At 39.2% G+C, this 22370-nt stretch overlaps 1 protein-coding gene across 1 annotated transcript in view; it reads right to left on the reverse strand.

The window, feature by feature from the left end:
• Positions 1–10012: 10012 nt before the first annotated feature.
• gucy1a2 (guanylate cyclase 1, soluble, alpha 2) overlaps positions 10013–22370 on the reverse strand; it is a 48146-nt gene continuing 35788 nt past the window's right edge. Inside the window, exons 8-9 of the mRNA XM_039781709.1 lie at positions 13123–13277; positions 10013–13006 (exon numbers count right to left, since the gene is read on the reverse strand). Of these exons, the coding sequence (XP_039637643.1) occupies positions 12787–13006; positions 13123–13277 (375 nt within the window). The 3' untranslated portion in view covers positions 10013–12786. The remainder of the gene's footprint in view (positions 13007–13122; positions 13278–22370) is intronic.

The following is a 22370-nucleotide window of genomic DNA, read 5'->3' on the forward strand; positions in this document are numbered from 1 at the left end:
TGTTTACATCACAGAATAATTAAATAAGATGATCTGTGTAGAGCCGCTGCTCCTTGGCATCGAAAGGAGCCACTTGAGGTGGTTCGGGCATCTGGTAAGGATGCCCCCTGGGCGCCTCCCTAAGGAGGTGTTCCAGGCACGTCCAGCTGGGAGGAGGCCTTGGGGGACGACCCAGGACTAGGTGGAGGGATTATATCTCCAACCTGGCCTGGGAACGCCTCGGGATCCCCCAGTTGGAGCTGGTTAATGTGGCTCGGGAAAGGGAAGTTTGGGGTCCCCTGCTGGAGCTGCTCCTCCTGCGACCCGACACCGGATAAGCAGACGAAAATGGATTTTCCATTGCATTTTTAAAGAAAACGTGCCGCATAATCAAGGATTTTTGCCCGCAACAATCACAAAAAAACTCCGAATTTTTCTGGAAGGACTGCCATTCCGCTCAACACAGCAGAGAGATTCAGGCAATCTGCTGACTGGTTGAATTGTGCATTATGCCAAACTAAAACTAAATCCTAATGCTTATCTTAATCCTAAACCCAATATCTAACCATAAATCAGAACCTTCAAGCAGTGAGAATTTACAAAATATTAATTTTTACTTAACTTCTTATCTCTGGATGTATGCACACGCACGCACGCACACAACACACACACACACACACACACACACACACACCAGTTTCCGGGATATTACATATGCTCACCCATATCCTATATGTGCAGAACAAGTTGCCTTAAGAAACACATTAACACAACTGTATCACAACCACCGTTGTGCCCTATTTTCCACATGTAACTGGGGCACCTACATCCAGCCAACTGTATTAATGCAAACCAGTGTGTGTGTGTGTGTGTGTGTGTGTGTGTGTATGTGTATGTGTTCCCAGCCATCTGCACAAAATGTAATCTAGTGCTGCAGGCAGAACTCCAGCAACAGCCACAAAGGCATGATGGAGAAGAGGGGGTGGGATAGGGCAACAAGAGAATTACTCCGGTTTCCTTGGAGAGAAACGGAAGGAACAATAAAAAGAAGGAAGCAGCATGAGGTTAAATGGAGGCTAAGAAACAAAAGGAAATAAAAGTAAGACAAGGAGAACAAAATACAGAAAAGATGAAAGTAAGATAAAATAGAGACTCTCAAACTGGTGATGTGGAGATCCTGGTCATGCAAGAATAGCTATCAAAACACTTAATCCACAGAGAAATACACACAGCCCATATTCATAAACTGTGCCTTCAAACGAGCCCTTAGGACTTCTGTACAGTTTTGATGTCACAACTATAACATATATAGGTATAAAGTGCTGCTATAGTGCCGTTAAAGTCATTCCGTGGCTGCAATGATGGTGCAGAGACCCTGAGAGCACAGATGCAGAAGACCTGGAAGCGCTGACCAATCAGAGCAGACTGGGCTTTTTCAGGAGAAAGAGACAGGCAATAAAACAGAGCATTTCAGACAGAGGGTGAATACAGGTTTATTCAGACAGACAGTATAAGAAAAATGTTCTTTTTGAACATTAAAGCATGTAAACATGTCCTAGTAGCCGCGTACATGCTGTACACATGCACATACAGTACATGCACTCTAACTGGAGACTGACAACCCATATAGCCCATCATCCAATCCACATTAGAAAAACAATATAATTCACCAGCATCTTACAGTAATCTCAATATTACAAGGGTGTGTACTTATTACCCTTGTAATATTGTAAGTCATCTCTGGAGTAATCAGCATATCAGACACACTTCATTTATAGTGATGGATCTTTAATGTTTTTTTTTACTAAACAATAGGAGCTTGTAACCTTCAGCAGGTCAGCCAAGCCTGCAGCAAAACCGACAGTAACTTCTGACAATAACAAATGCTCTACATCAGTCATTTATGCTAATTAAAGACAAAAATACTTTCATCTCTTTGCAGCTACCACAATGCTGCCCTTGAGCAAGGCCTTCGCCATGCATTTTTCCTGGTTATGCTGTTCAGTGTGATATTGATATTTATCCACATCAGACCGCACAAACCGCATCACTGCTTGTCTGTCTTCCAGGTCAAAGGTCTTGAAAACATGAATAACATCAGTTGCATAAGAAGCCTTTAGCCAACAAACACACAGACACAAACACATCTTCCTCTTCCTTGTTCTGACCACTAAAGGTTGAAAAATGATCAAAACACCAATAAATTCCCATCCCCAGGATTCTTCGCACACACGTACACATTTATTCTCATACACAAACACAGTGAGGATTGTTGTTGCAGCTGAGGAACAGAAGACAAAAGGTCAAATGTCCAACAGGCTGGGGGAATGTTGACTGTTAGACTGTATTTAAACTATGTGCATGCTTGTGGGAGCACAAGCATTAATGTCCATTACCATCACACTACCTACAGTATAGCATGTGTTTATGTATGTGTTAATGCAGAGTGTATATGCATGCACCTTTTGATTTTCATAAGAAGCAGAAGAGAGGAAGGGAAAAAGAGTGCAAAGTGAGTAAAATATGGACAACATTCCAATTCACTTTAATCTACTTATGATTTATGAATCTTGTGTTATTTTTCTTATGTGGTAAATTTATGCTGCAATCAAACTGTGAAATCTAGGAGACAGAAAATTAATATCCAGGACTATCACATTACTCTGTTGTCTAAGTAATAAATAAATTAGGCTTGCTGGAAGAGAATTTGAATTCTAAAGAGATCTAATTTTGGCACTTTTTGGAAAATATCTTTAGTGCATGACTGCCAAAGCTTGTTGTGATGCAGGAAAAGCAGCCAAACTTCACAACTAGTAGTGTGATCTAGCCCTGTGTCCTAACAATTACATTCCCTTACAACAAAACTGTATTCTCAATTACATTTAAAGGGAAACGTATAAATACATATTCATTTCTTGATTAATTCCTACTGTGGTCTATGTATAATTTATAGTTGCCTCTGTGATTTGTCTTAAACTGATGAGTAATACTCTCCAAGATCATTTTTGTGTTTTTATTTCATTCCAACAACAACAACTAGTGCAACTGTGGCAATGTATTGTTGAAATTTGACAAGCTTTTTAGATTTATGTATGTGTGTGTTTTTTGTTCCTCTCATTCTCTTCATTTTTCTTCATATCTCTCCCCACCTTTGTTTTGTCAACCTATTCATTACGATTTGCCTTTCCTCCTACCTTTGTCCATTTCCACTCATCTCTTAAACTTCACCAAAATGAATTTACGCTCTCTCACGCTCCTTAGGCATCGGCCAAAAACCCAAATGTTATTACTGCTCCTCATGATCACTTCTGTCTTCCTCTTCTGCTCTTGTTAAGGAGGTTAGACTTTCCTGTCTGCTATCAAATGAAGACAAAAATGTCAAACATTAACAGGAAACACACTCGTCCACACACACACACACACACACACACACACACACACACACACACACACACACACACACACACACACACACACACACACACACACACACACAAACATAGACTTGAATGAAATGAGAACACATATACTGGCTTCCTGAGTCATAAGCCAAGTTAAAGTAACCCAGAACACCACACAACCTGAGTTAGTATCAGGTCAAGGCGACCGCGTTGTCTCTCCGTCCATAACTCCCACTTTACAGGAGCTGGTTATTCTTTGGGAGGCCATACACATCCACATGGATGGACAACAGAACAACAATGAAATACAATATGCTACTAATATCTCCAATATGTCTCTAATGTCTCCAAATTATAACACAAACCAGCTCAGTGAAGAGGTGAGGACTGTCTAAAATCCTCACTTGAACAGTGTAAATCCCTTACAATGTTCAAGGACACAAACAGACAGCAGACGGTGCGTCCTAGTTCTAATTAGCTGAATGTTTGCAGTAATTATGGATTTATCTCATAACATATACGGAATGATTAGATTACAGAGGAATCTAATTGGTCTAAATGAGTATCTAATGAGAGCATGGTAATGAAGTTACAGGATGTTCCAGGAAGTAGGAGGGTACTGAGAGCGTATCCTTTAATCACACGCACACGCACATGCACACACACACACACACACACACACACACACACACACACACACTCACACTCACACACACACACACACACACACACACACACACACACACACACACACACACACACACACAATTGGTCTCCAAAAGTGTTAAATGAGGACATTGTGTATTACTCTTGTTCCAGCTGTATCAAAACAGCAGTTTTGGAAATATCAGGAATCCAAACTGACATTAGAAATGTACATTTTATATGTAATATTAAAGGAATAGTTCTACATTTTGGGAAAAATGCTTATTCGCTTTCTTGCAGTTAGATGACAAGAAACATACCACTCTCATGTCTGTACATTACTGTAAATCTGAAGCTAATGTAAAGCAGCCAGTTAGCTTAGCTTAGCTTAACACAAAGACTGCAAAAAAGGGGGAAACAGCTAGCATGGCTACATGCAAAGGTAACAAAATCCACCTACCAGCATGCACTTTAAAAGCTCACTACTTAACATGTTATCTATTTTGTTAAATCTGTAAAGTGTAAAAATGACAATTTAATATCTATGGGTTCTGTAAGATGTCATATGCTCTGTACAGCATATGGCAGTCATTATTCCATAGGTAAAAAACACTGTCCCAAGGATATCATAAACAGATCTCTGAGTTTAACCAGGAGTTAACATACGGGTGACCGCAGAGGATTATATGAAAAATATACATTCATTTCACAATTTGTTCATCCTGTGAGGATTACCCAAAGCCAAATGTCCACACAAATGCATACGGCAGAGTAAAAATGAACAGCTTCCTACTCACACAGCCTTGTGAGGTTGCCACTATGATCTTTTAATTTGCATGGATCAACACTAATCCCCAATCCTGCTCATCTCTTTTCCACTCTGGTGACCCTGGTGGAAAATATCAGAGCAATGCAGGACATGTGGATTATTGTTTGTTTGGGATAAAGTTGTGTGAGGTTTCAGTTTGTCTGTCATTTCTTTCACAGCTTGTTCCAACTAGTAATTGCAGCTTTATTATGTTTACAATACAACTTTACAATATTCAAACACAAGACCCAATGATTTATTTTTTTACCCCAAAGTTCAGCTGGACATATTTCATATGTTTGGAAACTTTAGGATCTCCACTAGAATTAAAAATAAAATGATGTGGGTTTAAATAATGTCACCCTTCAAACTTCAGCAAAATTATAGTGAAAACTGTATCATCAAATCTGTTGCAGAACAGCAGTGCTTTAATGCGGATTTTTGCAGAAGCAAAGAAAGAGATATTAATCAACACATGAGCCATGTTCTGAATTCATAAAATGTCAAAATGTCTTACTGGCATTCAGCTGAAAGGGTGAAAAAAAGATAGTTGAACAACAGATACATTTACGAGCAAGCTGATTGGACAGGGACTTGGCTTGGAAGGAAGAGCAAGAGAGAGTGATGTGAAAAAGCCAGAGGGAGGAATGTAGTAAGTGATGGACGAGAGAAAGATAGAGGGAGAGAACAGATGAAAGAAGAAAACAAGTGAGAAGGCAGCAGTAATTCATTATTGAGGATCACGCCCCTTGACTGAACTAATGCACAGACACACACAAACACACACACACACACACACACACACACACACACACAGGGAGGCTGGCAGGGTGTTCCAGTGGGTGTGAGTGGACACGCCCTGTTAGCGAGAGTGTCTGACAGTTTATTAACTAAAAAGACCCACGAGGAAGATGAAGGTCAATCCTTCTTCACAGTATGCACGTTTACATGTAGATACAGATACATATTAATCTGATGAAGGTTGATAAAGACTGAGTCACATTCTGTTTTTAAATTTAAAAAAAATTTCTTTGGTCTTTAAAGAGTATTACACTTTAAAGGTCTGCTTACAGTACAAGATTTTCTGGATCTTTTAACCAAGCCAACACAGACGAGAAGTCTTAAACCTGCTATAGATTAAACCATAATTGTATCAGCAGGTATTCCATGACAACTGTACAAACTCCTTCCACTGACTATGTAATGCAGTTGAAAGCAGTGGAAAAGCAAGTAGACCTAGAGTTGGGTTTGAGATATAAAGGCCAATTAAAAATAATAGTATTAATTCTCTCACAGGAGACATTATCCTGAGGTCAAGCTGAAAGAAAAACATTCCAAACCACAATCAACGTTCTTCAATACAGACTCTACACATACACACACACACACACACACACACACACACACACACACACACACACAGATCAGGGAGCATCTCCTCTACATGCGTCTATGAATATTGGCTGCATAATTAATTCTGATGCAGAGTGGTCCAACACACACATACAATACAAACACCTTAACCCCCACACCACCCTCATAACTCCCTGTCAGACTGTAAAACTGTCAGCACCCTATAACTCGGACTTACTTCATTTGGCTAATATGACAAACACGGTGTGTAAATTAAAATGATCTTTGTTCACTCATTCAGTTTGTGTGTGTGTATGTGTGTGATTTCCATTAGCACAATAGCTTGTGCGATGTTATGCCACAGCCCATACTCGCTCGTCTGTGCAGTGAAGATGGTCCATGTGAAATATTCAAACCTCCCAGAGTCAATTAGTGTAATGGGGATGTATTTGCATAAAAAGGGTGGGAGGGGTAAAAGATAAAGGGAGGAAGGACAGATGGGATGCTGGAGGGTTAGAGGAGAATATAAAACTGAACAGAGAAGAGGGTGAAGTATTAGAATCCATGGGAGGAAAATGAACTACATAATTGAAGTTGTCATTGAATGTTTTGCAAGCAGTCAGAAAATGATCAACACAGTTTGAAAGCCTCCTTTAACAGTCAGATTGGTTTCTCTTTTACACATACATTAGTGCATTTCTGTTTAAACGTTACACCTTGACAAGTGAGTACTATGACTGTGTGTCAATCACTGCTCATGCACACGCATTCATTCTCCCTTGTGGGGGGACGGGCTTAGGAGACCGTTAGGGCTTTATAAGAAAGGGGGGGAGGGACTTAGAATTGTCGATGTTCAAATTCTTTGGCTAAGTCCTGGATCTTCACAATCCTACCTACAGCACCTTTAAAGGCCATGCACAGCCACACAAGTGGTTTCAATTGACCAGCCTGATTAGACCACTAGTCAGGTGGAGGATGGGTGGGGCTATGCTCGATATAACATGATGTCGCCTTGCTTTCAGGAAATCAGCTTATTTGACTCACGATTTTACAATAACATGATAATGTGAAAGGGGTCACGCTACATAATGATGAAACCTACAAAGAATTTTCTCCTAACTCTGTAGCTCCTCTCAGCTTTACAGATCTTTATATGACTTCCAGCTCATTGTTTTTCTATTTAAAATAAAGTACCAGTTCCAGTGTCTAGAGTTTAATGTATATGTACATGTTGTATCCATCAAGAATAAGAGAGGTCAGAAGTGAATGACAAGACTTGGTAAAGCCAACAGGATGGTTTCACGCCGGTGGGCAGCAGGCCACCACATAACATACAACTCACTGAAGCCACAGACTTTCTTCCTTATTAAAGATACTTGGTGTTTTTATTTATTTACATAATATAAGACAGAATATGTGCCCTTAATGTCAGTCAGAAACTAACAGCTTTACAGGCCTTCCACATACACACCTGATTCTAACAACAGGGTTAAACAGAGTTCATGTCCAGGGTCAACTCTGTACTGCATGTTTACAACATGACATCACAGTAAAAAACACTGACCAGAATTGTTAACCGTCACGTGTTTTATTAGTTTTGAACTGAGCTGGTGAACAAATGTCATGGAAGCTACTATTCTCATGTGGTTGAAGGTTTATAGATTGGAGTTCGGTGGAATAATGTGCATCCTTTAGGAGTGCTGTTTTTTTTTATGGACCCTGGACATGAAATGACAAGCATCCACCATGTTTGCTAATGTTACAACAAATAGGGACCAGTTTCCCATTAGCTTAGACCTGTTGTACTGCAAGTCAGTGGGGATGAAGTTGATCTTGGCAACAAGACAGTTTACAACAATGTCCTGCAAAAAACATATGTTAAGCAATTTTATTCTTCAATAAAAAGGACAGTGTCATGCTCAGTCAGTTGAAGAAAATGTTTTAAAAAATCCATCATTTAAGAAAACCATTCAACATGTGATGTAGAATGAAATGAATAAAATAGTGTCATCGAAAAAAAAACACTACTTTAGGGTGGGGAGGTTTTGTGGGACACTGGCATGTTGTGAAAACCAGCCTAGCTTTAGATGGCACATATACTGACATAAAGTATCTGAAATAGAAAACGGACAACAAAGCAGTGAAAATTGTGATAATGTCAAATCATTTTAGAAATTATACCACAACAAATCTGCTATATAATTTTATTACAATTTCCATTTTTCAGTTTTATATATTAAATAGATCTAAATTGTACAGATTTGTTACAGGTACAAAATACCTTTATTAACAAATTATTATGTTTGTACATTTGCAAACTCAATATGTTCTTATATTGTTTGACATACACAGGCAAGCAGACACACAACAGTTGCTGGAGTTATGGATGTATTTGACTTTGACTTGACCATCCCACATTTACCTCAGACTCATGACATTTATTCATGTTCATTGTTAGACAAAGCTTGTGCAGTACAGCTCAGTTGAATTAAAACTGTAACTGTGATGTATGCCTGTGTATGAGTTAGTGACCTACAGTATGCACTGCAGTATAATGGTCCGTTAGTGACAACACTGTGGAGAACCAGTGCCTGCAGCCCCTCGGCATCACAACAGCAAGACATGTAAGGTCGGACCAAACCTTTAATATTATGCTGAGAAATTTACAGACTTGGAGACATGAGCGTTAGACATAAGTTGCGTGGGTGTAACGCTAGTGTAATGTCCTTAATTTAACCTAGATGTAGAATTCAGGCGCTGCTGAAGTTAAATGTAAATGACACCTGCACTACATTTGTGCTACAATATATTTATTAAGTAAACATTAATGCATGTAGGCATTGTAGAGAGAGTGCTTATGCGTCTCTATATGTGAAAGCCTGTCCTTGGGAAAAATTACCCCAGGCTCAATGACACAACTGTCAAATACACTAACCTTACAAGGACTCTAAGGAAATTCAGTTGGTTTTTTTTATCACTGGATATAATGTGATAGTAGTGTCCATGCACAGATCTTTCCCCATTGTGGCTTTAACATCTTGCACCTGCATACTTTTATGTAGGGTCCAACACAGTACTCTGGGATTGCAATAGCAGCTAGTCAGCTATAAACTAACAACCATGTCTATCATCATTAGCATTGTACTGTAGTCATAATTGACCATCATTAATTGACACTTCCTCATCAAATTATATGTATCTAATTATATCTACTTGGTTCCTGGACTGGAGTGTATTCTTACTGTGGATATTGTACCCTATGAGGCTGTGTTGCCATACATATTCTTCCAAGAGTAACATCACATTGCTACTGTTTATTTGGCAATTATATTGAACTTATTGGACTTTTGTTAGGCAGGCATGTCAACATTACTATAAAGAGAAAAGGGCAAATCCTTTGAACCACTGATGTGTACATATATAGGATGTATGTCCCAGGTACTGTAAGACTCTGGTTCTCACAGAAAACATGAATTGTAAAGAAGACCTTTTGGTCTCAGGAAGTGTTTTGGCTTTGTTACCACAAAGCAACAAAATGTAAACAACATTATGCTGCTTTCTAACAGGTTTAGAAAAAACAAATAATAATAATTTACATTTTGACTTGCCACTTGACCCACTAAACAATGGCACCTAATTCTGAGTTAATACACATGTTTTTATCGTGTTACAATTCCTGATATTTGTATGCTAAAAACTATGTTCTCAAGTCTTTGATTGATTAGATTTATCTATAGGTGGTATTGTTGTCTTGTTCATTATTTATTATATAATGCCTAGTAGCCTATTTTAATAAAAATTTTTTTTGTAATAGTTATTTTTTGTTAATATATTTCTATTTTCATTGCCAAAATGTATCAGGACCTTTACAGAACATGCTGTAAATGGGTAGGCGTTTCAAGCGTTCTGATAATACTGATTTCAGGCCTCTGATGTCAGTCGTTATTATTTTTTATTTTTTTATTATTTATGACAATAATGACCTATTACCAACGTTTTCAAGCACTTGTAAACTCTGATCCAAACACTGGCAGGTCAAAAGGAAATCTTTTTGACTTATCCATTTCCCCCACCTCCCATCCTTTTTTAATGTATAGCACATTGCTTTGTTATAGAGTTAATGTCATTTTTGAGGGCACAATGCCCTTTAGTGGGTGAAAGTTTTGGCCAGATGGGCATTAGTTTTTTTGTCCCAAGTAAATTACCCTTCTGATGTTTTCTTAAATGCTGTGTTTTACATATTATAGCCAGCATATGTTCCTGTTCATTCCCCACCTAAGGCCAGCGAGTTGACAAAGTGTTGTCAAAATGTGCTCGGCCTGCCCTTTCACAACTCCACGTACACAGCAGACAGCAGGAACTGAATCCTTTATTTTAGCAAGATTAGCCTGTGTTTGGTGGTGTCTCAGGATTTAATTGGCACATTTTATTTGATCTTTTAGAGATTCAGCAACCACTATGTCATTTGGCAAGATGTAAAATTGCAACATGCTATTTCCTTTCCAGTGAAAAGTGAATTAAAACCTGTGCTGGAGTTTTCCATTGTCTAAAATGTATTCTTAGTTTAGTTATTAACTCAAGCCACATTGTACAATTGAGGAAAAAACCTTCTTTACACCTAGAAGGTAAGCACGCGCAGGGAGTACCACTTATTCAAATCTAAACAACCTAGATTATTTCAGAACTTTTCTTTATCATCACTAATATAATAAATTCAAATTAGAATGCGATGCTGACAAATCTCTGTGTACTTCATTTAATTATAAACATAACAAATAATAATATTTCGCCTCCTACAAAAAGTTGTTTTTTTCTCTCTGGGCCAACAGCCAGCTATTTAAACTGATATAAACTTGATGTATGATTTGTACTTCACTGGTGACAGATCTATGTGATGTTGACAACCAAAAAGAGAAATGGCAGCAATGTAACATGAGTTACATTAAGTTATTGTCCAAATTTGTCAAGGTTTGAAATATATTCAAAGACTATCCAAGTCATTTCAACTTCATCTCCCACTTTATGATGACAGTTTATGAAGATTCTCTTTATTTTCCCATGTCTGGGTTACTGAGCTACGCTGAAGTGTTTGGACGGCCTGAGATTTCCACTGAGTAAGTTGAATTTGAATCCTGGGAGTTACTTTTGCATGGGGCTAGTGTATAATTGTATATCCACATGGTAACAAAACAATGCAATTACAAAATATTATGTATGTAAATGTGAACTGTGTCAAGCATGCATACTGTGACTATGTGTACAAGTTAGTAAAGTACTATATTATTAGTACTATATTGTGTGTATTATTGATTGATCTGGACAAAAAAACAGATGAATAGAATTTAACATATTTGAACTATTTGAGAAGCGATTGATTGATCTTGCCTGCCACTCATGACCGTCTCAAAATGAAAGACACGACTAGTCGGGACTTCTGGTGGTTCGGTGGGATAAGGCGCCTGTCATGACTTGCAACACCATGGGTCCAAATTCTGCTAATAAACTTTGGCACGTCTCATTTCCTCATTCAAATATGTCACTCTCTAGTGTAGCTAATGACAGACATGTCATAAAAATGTTTTAAAACAAGTAGAAACACAAGATAAATTAAGTGCCCCTTGTGTTTTCGTCTTTTCAAATATTTAAAATGAACCCATCTTGTATTTGTCCTGATTTGAGCAGCAAAAAGGCACTGAGCTGGGAATAATTTTCAGTCCTAAACATATTACCTGCAATATAATGGCTGGATTGTCCTTGGTTATAGTTTACTGTGGGTTAGAAGCAGAAAAGGCTAAAGTACTAGCGTTTTTGGCATTTTTCCTTTATTCACCCCTTTTCAAACCTACTGTATCTCCTTGCTTGTGTCCGCACCGACCAACTGGTCCTAGGTTGTCTGATGGATGTAACGAGCATCAGCTGTTAGAAGTATGTTTGGTTAAGCCTGACATGAGTAGGGGACAGTTGGAAGGGGAGTTGTATATTTCTGCAGTCGTGGTCTACAAGACGCCATGATGCACAGCAAACATTTACGACAATGTTGCTATCTTCTAAAAGTTCATACAACGTAATTCCTTTGCATCCACTTTTGCAACGGAATGTGGATTTGTTCTGTTAGCGCAATTCAATTGCTTTGAATTGCTGGTCTTTCTCCAGGTTTTCTCCAAGCATTGTTGCCTCTAACCCCACGTCAGGGTAACATTTGGGAGAGAAGACCACTGGAGAGAACTAGAAACCAGGTATAGAGCTGAGGAATCCAGCTAGATCACTACGTTTTATATTAAGGTTTCTCTGCTAATTGACCCCATCAGTACACTTCCTTGGGGAAGGGTCCATGTGAGACTCGCACAGTTGCAGTTTTTCAAGTCTTTTGAACCATGTCTTCCTTGCTTAGGGTAATTGAGGGCATGTTGTTCTTTTACACCTATAATGAGAGCATTTTTTTAAGTTTCATTCATATAGGCCATCCCACAGGTCTGAATCCAAGTTTTCACAGAATGCATTTGCATATCCAAAGATCTGTATGATCTGTTTCCCTCTTGTTCCACGGGTTCAAATCCAGCCCCTCACATAATGGATATCTGGATAGTCTTTGTATAGGACCTACAAACTTGTTTCTCTTAGAAACATGGTCCCAATGCTGTAGGAGACTTTCCTCATAGAGGCCGGGGGAGCAGAGCGAGAGCTGGTCAATGAGGCATGGCTGTGAGATGTCCCCGCCTCCAGGAAGTAACACGTCCCTGTGATCTCTTTAGGAAAATTCTCTGGGAGCTCCAGTCGTGAGCGAGGGACAAATGAGAAAGAGCGGTCATCTTTCAGCAACCTGTTGAGAAGGAGAGAGGAGCTTTCTTGAAGTACCATTGAAAAACAAGTATTGTCGTGGCAACACGGCTAAAAACAAGATCATGTTTATGTTTGTGTATGTGCGGTATTACTTACTGGTAAGTTGTGGGGCTAACATTGATACACCTAGGATGGCTCCCCGATTCAAACTTGCTGGCCAGTGTCACATTGTTCCCAAACAGGCAATAGCGTGGCATTTTGACCCCAACAACACCTGCCAGCACCGAACCTGTGTGGATACCGATCCTTAGCTAAGAGAGAAATGGAGAAAGTAGGTGGTGGGAAAAGATCACAGAGAAGAAAAAAAAAAATAGGTAGAAGGGGAGAGGGATTAGAACAACAACAAAACCAGCAGGGGTTTTAAAGGACAAACAGTTTAAATTGTGTGTCATGTACATTCCTTGACAACTCACATGTACTTGGCATGAAATATGTGTCAAACTCTGCACTGAATCAATAAAGTATTTGTTAAATGTGGAAGAAATTTCAGTAGGATCATTAGTTAAAATTCCTTGTATTTTCAGCTCATGTCCCATTCCCTGATTCTGCTTGTTATATGCAGTCCTAGTCTGATCTCACTGTGACTGATGTCATGTCTGGCTTTGAAGATCTGTAAGACTAAGAGGAAACACATTGGCACCTGGCATCTAAAATGGCTAACTTGTAACATACCTGGTTCATAAATTAAAGATCTCCCTGCTGATCTGATCCCATTCATTTATGTGCCACCTATCCTGCAGCAGCACAAAGGCCATGTTGTTTTGAACCAGAACTGCTGTGTGCGCATTGATCCGCTGAATGGAAATAAATTGCAATGTACTGTAGCAAAACTTCCATATTAGTATAGCTGTTATTATCTAATCTGATATCCTGTGGCAGGCAGCAGATTTGATGAAAATCTTAAAATATCAAGAGTGTGAGAAGAAAATTAATCAAATAAATAACTGCCTCCATCTTCTCTTCGTAACAGATGTAGGGGAGCAACATGGTGCTCTTATTATAATCTGGCTGAAGTATGAATCTTTAAATGGCTGGAGGCAGAGTGAAAGCTATCTGGCCATCAATCCAATTTGACCATACCAGTTCATGGCCACTCAATCAACTATTGATTTCCTCCATTTGGGAACAAGTCATCAAACACACACACACACACACACACACACACACACACACACACACACACACACACACACACACACACACACACACACACACACACACACACACACACACACACACACAGGCCAGTGGAACCCAGTAGATTTCTAATGATCTACTTGGGCATCTCATCACCTAGGTATCAAACGCCACTGTGTGCATGCCAGCACACTTCGAGGTAGTCATGGCAACAACAGGCAATGGGGGTAGTGAGGTAGAAAGAGCACATGCAGACAGAAAGACAGAAAGAAAGACAATGGAGAGCGAGAGAGAGAGAGAGAGAGAGAGAGAGAGAGAGAGAGAGAGATTAGATGGCAGAACCTTGTCAGAACAGGAGGAGAATTAAAGAATGTGAGACAGAAAACGAGAGAGAAAGGGCTGGTAGGTGGACTAGTGTGACCTATTTTTCAGCTATACTGCTTACAGATGGCCATGCACTTGTCTGTCTGTCTACAACAGACAACCGCTCACAGACACACAAACAAATCTGCATCCTGCGCCCACTCTCCTCTTTATTTCTTAGTCTCAAAACACAGACACAGTAACAATCAAACACTCTTCCCCTCCTTTTCGCTATGAGTCAGCATCCACAGCACATGGCCCCTGAGTGAGCCAGTGAGCCAATGAGCAAATGGCGCAGACGACCAATCACATTGTAGCTTCTGGCCAAGCTGTTAGAAGAATACAGCGATGGAGATAGAGATGGAGTTGTTATAGAGTCAATGTTGTTTCATATACATTCAGTTGTGTATTAGGTACATCTAGCTAAAACTAAACCAGTCAAAAACAACAGTCCTGCAATTAATCCAACATTCATGAAGATTATAATATGTAGAGAGGTGTTGATTCAACATTATGATCATTTTGGAGGATGTAGTTTGTGGTGTTGCTCAAGTGTATGCATTATACAGAAAGGTGTTATTGTTATTTAGCCTATTCTACGGTGGCCCTGAAGTGCAAATCACAACAGCAAATAAAAAAATGCAACAGCAAATCATAAAACAAAATGGCAAGTAGGAAAACACAACGGCAAATAGGAAAACAAAACCGCAAATAGGAAAACACTTCAACAAATCATAAAACACAACGGCATTAACTTCTACCGGAAAAGGTAGGGCCTATCTAGGAAAGGACGGACCCTCCTGATTGGACAGACGCACTGTCTGTCTTGCGCGCTCCCAAATCACCCACAATCCTATGCACGCGTCTTTGTGCTGTGGATGCTGCTCATAGCGAAAATGCCATTGTTGTAAGAAAACAATGGCGGACCTAAGCAGGAGTTGGAGCAGCATCACTGATGGCACAATTATCATTTAAATGTAAGTATATTTAGTGTTTGCCGTATATTTGTTATCACCAGTAATGTGTTACATCAATGTAAAGCTTAACGCTTTAAAGCTGGTACAAATTGCTATTATAATTAGGTAGATACACCCCGAGCTAACTGAACCTATCATTTAACATTAGGCTGTTAGCTAGCTGGGTTGCTGTCTTTTATGCCATTTGTGTTCGTAAAGTTTAGCTAATGTCCGGTGGCATTTTCATCTCTTTTTATAAGACGTTACTGTATATGCGTAACATTAGCAGAGATTTAGAAATGTTTGTGTTTATCAGTTGTAGCGCAGTGTGCTATATTGGGCAGGCAGGGAAAGTAAATGGTTACTATTTTGTACCACTAATAAGCTCAAAATATCAAAAAATCAAACTGGTCTGACCAAGCATTGTTTTTTTTAAGATTGAGAACTTTTAAGTGAACAGAATAGTTTATTGAACGAAAAGCGGCTTGTAGAGCCTGCGTGAAAGGGCTACGCAGAGCCAGAGCTACCGGTAGTCAATGCCACAACACAGCCTCGTATCTTTCGGAAACTGGTGGTGTACCTGCGGACATTGTGAAGCTATGGCCACCGAACAGGAATGTCTGTGTTGCACGAAGTGGGACCTGTTGCGTTGCAACACCCAAGAGACGCAGTGTTTTGTACAGTCTGAAGATTTCCCCTCTCTGATAAACAGGGCTGTACTTAGCTACTAGCTACTACTGCCGGTAGCTCTCTCTCTCTCTCTCTCTCTCTCTCTCGTAGCCCTTTCACGGAGCTCCCGCAGCTCTTCGTTCAATAAACTGTCTGTACACTTACAAAGTTCTCAATGCTTTGGTTAACATTTAGGGACCCTCATTATGCTACAGTTGAAGTTTGTTAGTATTTTGAGCCTTTTTAGTGGTACAAAATAGCGATTTATTTTTACTTTCCCTGTGCCCTGAATACAAGCATTGTAAGCTAATCAGTGGAACAAACGGAGGCTGCACTAGCACCACCAGAAGGGAGAGCTGAGGAGGAGAGGGAAAGCAAAAGAAAAGCAGGGAGACAGAGGCCAAAGAGAGATGTTGAATAGATTATTTGCTATATTAGAGATTGCCATTCAAAAAATAAATGCATTAAATTAACTGGTTTGTCTGTGTCTTTAAGTTTTTGGGTGTGTATATAATATAAACTAAAAGTTTTTCAATTTTTATTTTTCCATCAAATTATGATGCTCAGATGCTACCTGTTTTAATAACTCGTTATACAAGCTCTAAATAGACATTAACGAAATGTGTATCTTTATTATAACATTTATTCAAACATTACTATATACTGTACACAAGTATATTCAACATGAAGCGGCAATCAGACTCAGCTGCCAATGATGGTGTTGCTTCAAGACTACACACAGAAGGAGAAAGCTTTAGGTTAGTCCAGTAGTTATCCAACCTTTAGGTTAGGCCAGTAGTTATCTGCAGACAGAAGGAGAAAGCTTTGGGTTAGGACAGTAGTTATCCAACCTGTCCTGGTAACATTAAAATTGTATCACAAGTATATTTAAGCATACTGTAACATAAAGGTACTTCATGTAACTGTGTAGTTTCTTCATCATGGTCTTAACTGACAACTGTTGACCATTTAACACACTTACACCTACCTTTACTGTGTTAGTGGGTGTTTACAATTGTTGTTTGACTTTTCATATGTTGGTTGTAGCCTTGTAGCTTGTGTGTTTACAGTACTATTTACCCTTTCTCACTTGCAGTTTACTGCATATCATACTGCCTGTGGTAGCTCATTAGCTGGTAGCGTTTACCTTGTAGTTGCTGATCATATTTTGCAACGCATTTTTCTGAAAGCTAGAAGCTACTGGACAATGAGCTAATGTTACAATCATGCAGTAAACTACAAGCTAATGTAAATGGTTAGCTACTGTAAGCTTAATGTAATTACGATTAATTAATGAAATTCTCCTTATCAGTAAGTGTTATGACTACTACAAACATTAACTCCCACGAGCTTTTAATTTATTGACAGGATAAATAAGAGAAAACGACTGTTGCTTACATTAAAGCCTATCAGTGTCAGTAACGTTACCTACCTTCGCACGTTGTAGGCAAAGTTCCTGACAGAATATTCTCCTCCTGCAAGCAGACGCTGATTCACCTTCTTCATCTTAACAAAAAAACTGTTCACAGTTCCACATCCATTTCGTCCAGTGTTTTGAAATGAGAAACGGCTAGTCCGTCTGTTAAAAGCATAGACAGTAAGGCGCTTTTCCGTGTTTTTTCACCTCTCCTTCCTGTTAAAAGACAGTGTGTCTGTCCAATCAGGAGGGTCCGTCCTCTGCTAGATAGTTAATAATCTTTTCTGGTAGAAGTTAATGCCGTTGTGTTTTGTGATTTGTTGAAATGTTTTCCTATCTGGAGGCAGGCCAGTACAGCCCGATCCGGTTGGGGAGAGTTCTAGCCCGACCAGGCACCTCTCTTTAACCTGCCTCTCTTAGTTATGCTATTATAATTCTAGACTGCTGGGGAAGTTCCTTCCTTCCTATGACAGACTGAGCTGCGCTCTCATCTCTGTTTTCACTTGTTTCCTTTTGTATGCATCCTGTCCCAGAAATGCTTGTTACTAACCTAGCTCTGGGGAGTTTACTCCCCGGAGTCCTTATGTTTCTTCTGGCCGGGAAAGAGCATAGCTCTGCGATTCTCTGCAAATTCCCGGCCGCGTCCTGCTGCGTCCTGCTGCGTCCTGCTGCGTCCTGCTGCGTCCTGCTGCGTCCGCCGCATCCACCCATGCTCTGCAGCGCCACGTTACATCCCGCAACGCCCTGCTGTGATGTTCATACGCACAGTAGTCAGGATCCGGTATAGGAGACTGCACTACTCAGTATGACACGATGTGCCCTGCTATGACATGAACTTCCACGATGACCTTCAAAGTCACTGTTCCATTATCTTTAATGTGACTATTATTTGCTACTGTTCATCACACCCCCAACCGGCCCCGTCAGACACCGCCTACCAAGAGTCTGGGTCTGCCGAGGTTTCTTCCTAAAAGGGAGTTTTTCCTTGTCACTGTCGCAATAGCCACTGCTAATGCTTGCTCTTGAGGGAATTACTGTAATTGTTAGGGTTTTGGAATTTATAGAGTGTGGTCTAGACCTACTCTATCTGTAAAGTTTCTCGAGATAACTCTTGTTATGATTTGATACTATAAATAAAATTGAATTGAATTGAATTGAATAGAATTTGCTGTTGTGTTTTCCTATTTGCCATTTTGTTTCCCTATTTGCCATTTTGTTTTCCTATTTGCCGTTGTGTTATATGATTTGTTGAAGTGTTTTCCTATTTGCTGTCGTGATTTGCACTTCAGGGCCACCGTATTATCCTCGTTGGCGTGAAGTGGAAAATTTAACATTATAACCTTCATGATTGCAAGACTGTTAACATTAGACTGAATTAGTTTAAGATAAGTTAACCTAATAAACTGGCAACTCAGTGTACTTTAGCTGCTATAAACAAACCATAACACACACACACACACACAAACGCACACACACACACACACACACACACACACACACACACACACACACACACACACACACACACACACACACACACACACACACACACTGGTGCTAAAACAATCTGAATTTGAAATATTCAGATACTGCTGTTGTTAGGTATGTATTAGCATTGACAAGATATCACTACATCCCTAATATCCACAAGCACTCACCGATCCACCCATATGCAAACGGTTCATGCTATAGGCCTGAAATTCAAACCGTAATACAGATGAAAACAACTTACAACGTTTTTTTTATTTTATATGTGTTTCTCTCTTGACATCTCACTCCTCCTGTATATTGTTCTCTGTGTCCCTGGATCACTCTCTCCATTTCTCTCTCACTAAACATTTTCTCTCAGTTCTCCCTCACAGCTCTCATGCTAGTTTGCATAACAGTGCAACATTGGCTGGAGTTGAGTGCACTCACTGAACAGCATTTATCACGCTGAAGTGTTGAATATCTCTATAATTCTCATTTACACCAACATGAAGTGATGAGGGATAAGAAAGAGGAGAACATAACAGAGAGCGCAAAATATAGAAAAGCAGAATAAGAATAAAAACTGAGAGGAAATGAAAGTAATAATTTAAAGAGGAAAATGAAAAGAATTAGTTAGAAAGAGGCTGCAGAGGAGAGCGTGAGGGAATGACAAAGAGGGGAAGAGGAAAGACAGAGAGAGAAAGAGGAAGAGCAAGAGAGAGGGCCAAAAATGCTTGGCAAGGGCTTTCTATTTTGAGACAAATGGACAATGTTAGGAGCACAGCAGTACATAGAACAGTGTCCTGTCTGTTATTCAGAAGCTATCTGTCTTAGCTGTTCCTTTAGCTACACGTTTTGTTCCAATCAGTGTCATTCTCTATGTGTATTTTTAAACAACTTTTAAACCAAATGGCAAAAAAAAATAATAATTCTGCTGTCTTCTCTAAAACAGATAAAAATAAGTTCAATAATTTTAACTGTAGTTGCAATGTTACAAGGATAAGGCTACCGCTATTCTATACTTTTCTTATTGTCGATGTTATGTTAGTCATTGTCTCAACACTTACAGTATTACCTACCATGGCTGTGGCAGTCAGCCCGAAACCTAACGGAGCGTGTTTAATTGTTAATGAAATGTTTAAATGTTAAGAGTGTCACTGTTCAGAGACATTAGTCCAGCCAAATTAGTAATGTTGAGTGAAAGTCAGTTGAGATGCTGTGAAGCCTGTCTGCGGGTCAGCTACCTATGAGAGTGAGCCGCATGAGATAATACACCTGTAGTTGGCTAGCGAGCGGTTAGTATAGAGTTCACAGGGAATTCTGGGTTTTTTTGGCGTTGGCTGCGGCCCACAGTAGCCTGTGTTCAGGTGACAAATAAAGTTGCAACAAACTAGTTAACCTTCCTCTTATTGAGGGATGTCACACTTAAAAAAAAAAAAAGAGAAATACATGATATATTTGCTGTATTAAATCATAAAATGACCATGATATGTCATCACATATTAAGGAAAAATGCTACGTTGAAATACTTTCTTCTCTGACAACAATGCTAAAGCCAGTATGCTCTCCTTTGAAATTTTATACATTCCCGACCTAACATCTGAAAAAAAACGTTCATTCTTTTCTAAACAGTTGCATGATCAGAGACTTGTTAAACATGCGTAAATATTGGAGATGGAGATGATTTTAAGCAAATATTACTCTAACAGAAGAAAATAGTCAGGAGAGTTGTTCACAAGAAAGAAACATATACAATATCATCAGCATTATCATGTAATATGATGAATACAGTAAAATGAAAGACAGAGCATGACAACAATAACATTGTTCTAAATGTCTTTCTCCATTGCTATGTTTCATTTGTGGGTTGTTTCACTGATGACCTGTTCCAAACCAGAAAGAAAATGCAACTTACTGTAGGTACTGACTTTAGCTCATATTTATGACATTGCAAGTTAGCACACAGGCCCGCAAAGCTACCAAATGCAGCCTAAGGGTAATGGTTGACCTTGACAGAGACTGGACTGAGGATAGACATAAATAAATCATAGCCTGTGTTCCCTTTTCATTCCAATGAATTAACATGAGAGGTTTAAACTCAATTCCCTCAGCCTCTTTCCTTCCCTCCTTACTTAATATATTCATCTTTTATTCTGCAAAAGAGCAGCTTGCCTTTCTCTAACTCCATTAGTACATGAAATAATGTTGAATACAGTTCCACATGGACACATGGCATGGATGTCATGTTAATCTTGTCTTATCAATAATTCTGAGCATTGTATATAACCCTGGATCACTCACAGCAACAGCAACAGCTGCAGCTATGTGATGAAAAGCATACACCTTTAAAACTTATTTTTCCTGCATACATTGACACATGCTTTTCCTCAAACATAATATATAATAATAATAATAATAATAATAATAATAATAATAATAATAATAATAATAATGTTTTAAATGTCCCATAGCCAACATGCAAAACTAAATTAAACCATGAGGGTAAAAAGCAAGCCTTGAACTTATTATACTGTTCAGGGATAGGGTAAAATAAAGCAATTTTATGAGAAAGACCTAGCATAAACTGAAGAAAATGGTAACCCATTTGAAAGAAATGTCAATCAAGCAACCTTTATTAGGTTGTGTCAACGAATCATAGCACATATTGAAAAAAATATTAAATAGAGAAATGTGTGATGCAGAGAGAAGACCAGAGAGCGACAGAGAGAGACAGACAAGAGTAACAAAATTTAGACGGTTGAAAACTAGTCTCACATTGACCTATCTCCACAGCATTGTGGAGTAACGTCTGCCTCTACCACAGATACATTCCAGAATACAAGAAAAAAATGCTCTGGGTTGTTTGCATTTCTTTAAACCAATCACAATCATCTTGGGCGGGCCTAAGCTCTGCGACAGTGGCTATGCAAAATGTCTCATGAAGGAACTTGTTTTGGTGAAACATTTGCACTCCGCAAAATAAAATGCCACATATAATATTAACTGAAGTTAATTTTTCACACAATACAGTAACGTGAGCTATTTAAATTAGCTGGATACATAGTTAAGAGTAATTTGCTCTTACTAGTGTATCACTGTGTGTATTTTGTTCATAGCAATTCCCGCCAATAGGTCCCAAAATGTCCTAGTTAGACAGTAAATGCCGTTAAAATATTATTCCTTGTTGCATGATCCAAATTTTCTTCAAAATTTTCAGCGTGTAGCTTGGTAGCTGGCAGTTTGCTGTTGTTTCCCCAAGGGAACGGAGTTTGAGAACGGCAACACAGAGAACTGAAGGCGAGGGACATCTGGTGGAACATCTGGAGGCAACT

This window comes from Perca fluviatilis, chromosome 2 (genome assembly GCF_010015445.1).
Source record: "Perca fluviatilis chromosome 2, GENO_Pfluv_1.0, whole genome shotgun sequence".
In the NCBI taxonomy this organism is placed as follows: domain Eukaryota; kingdom Metazoa; phylum Chordata; class Actinopteri; order Perciformes; family Percidae; genus Perca; species Perca fluviatilis.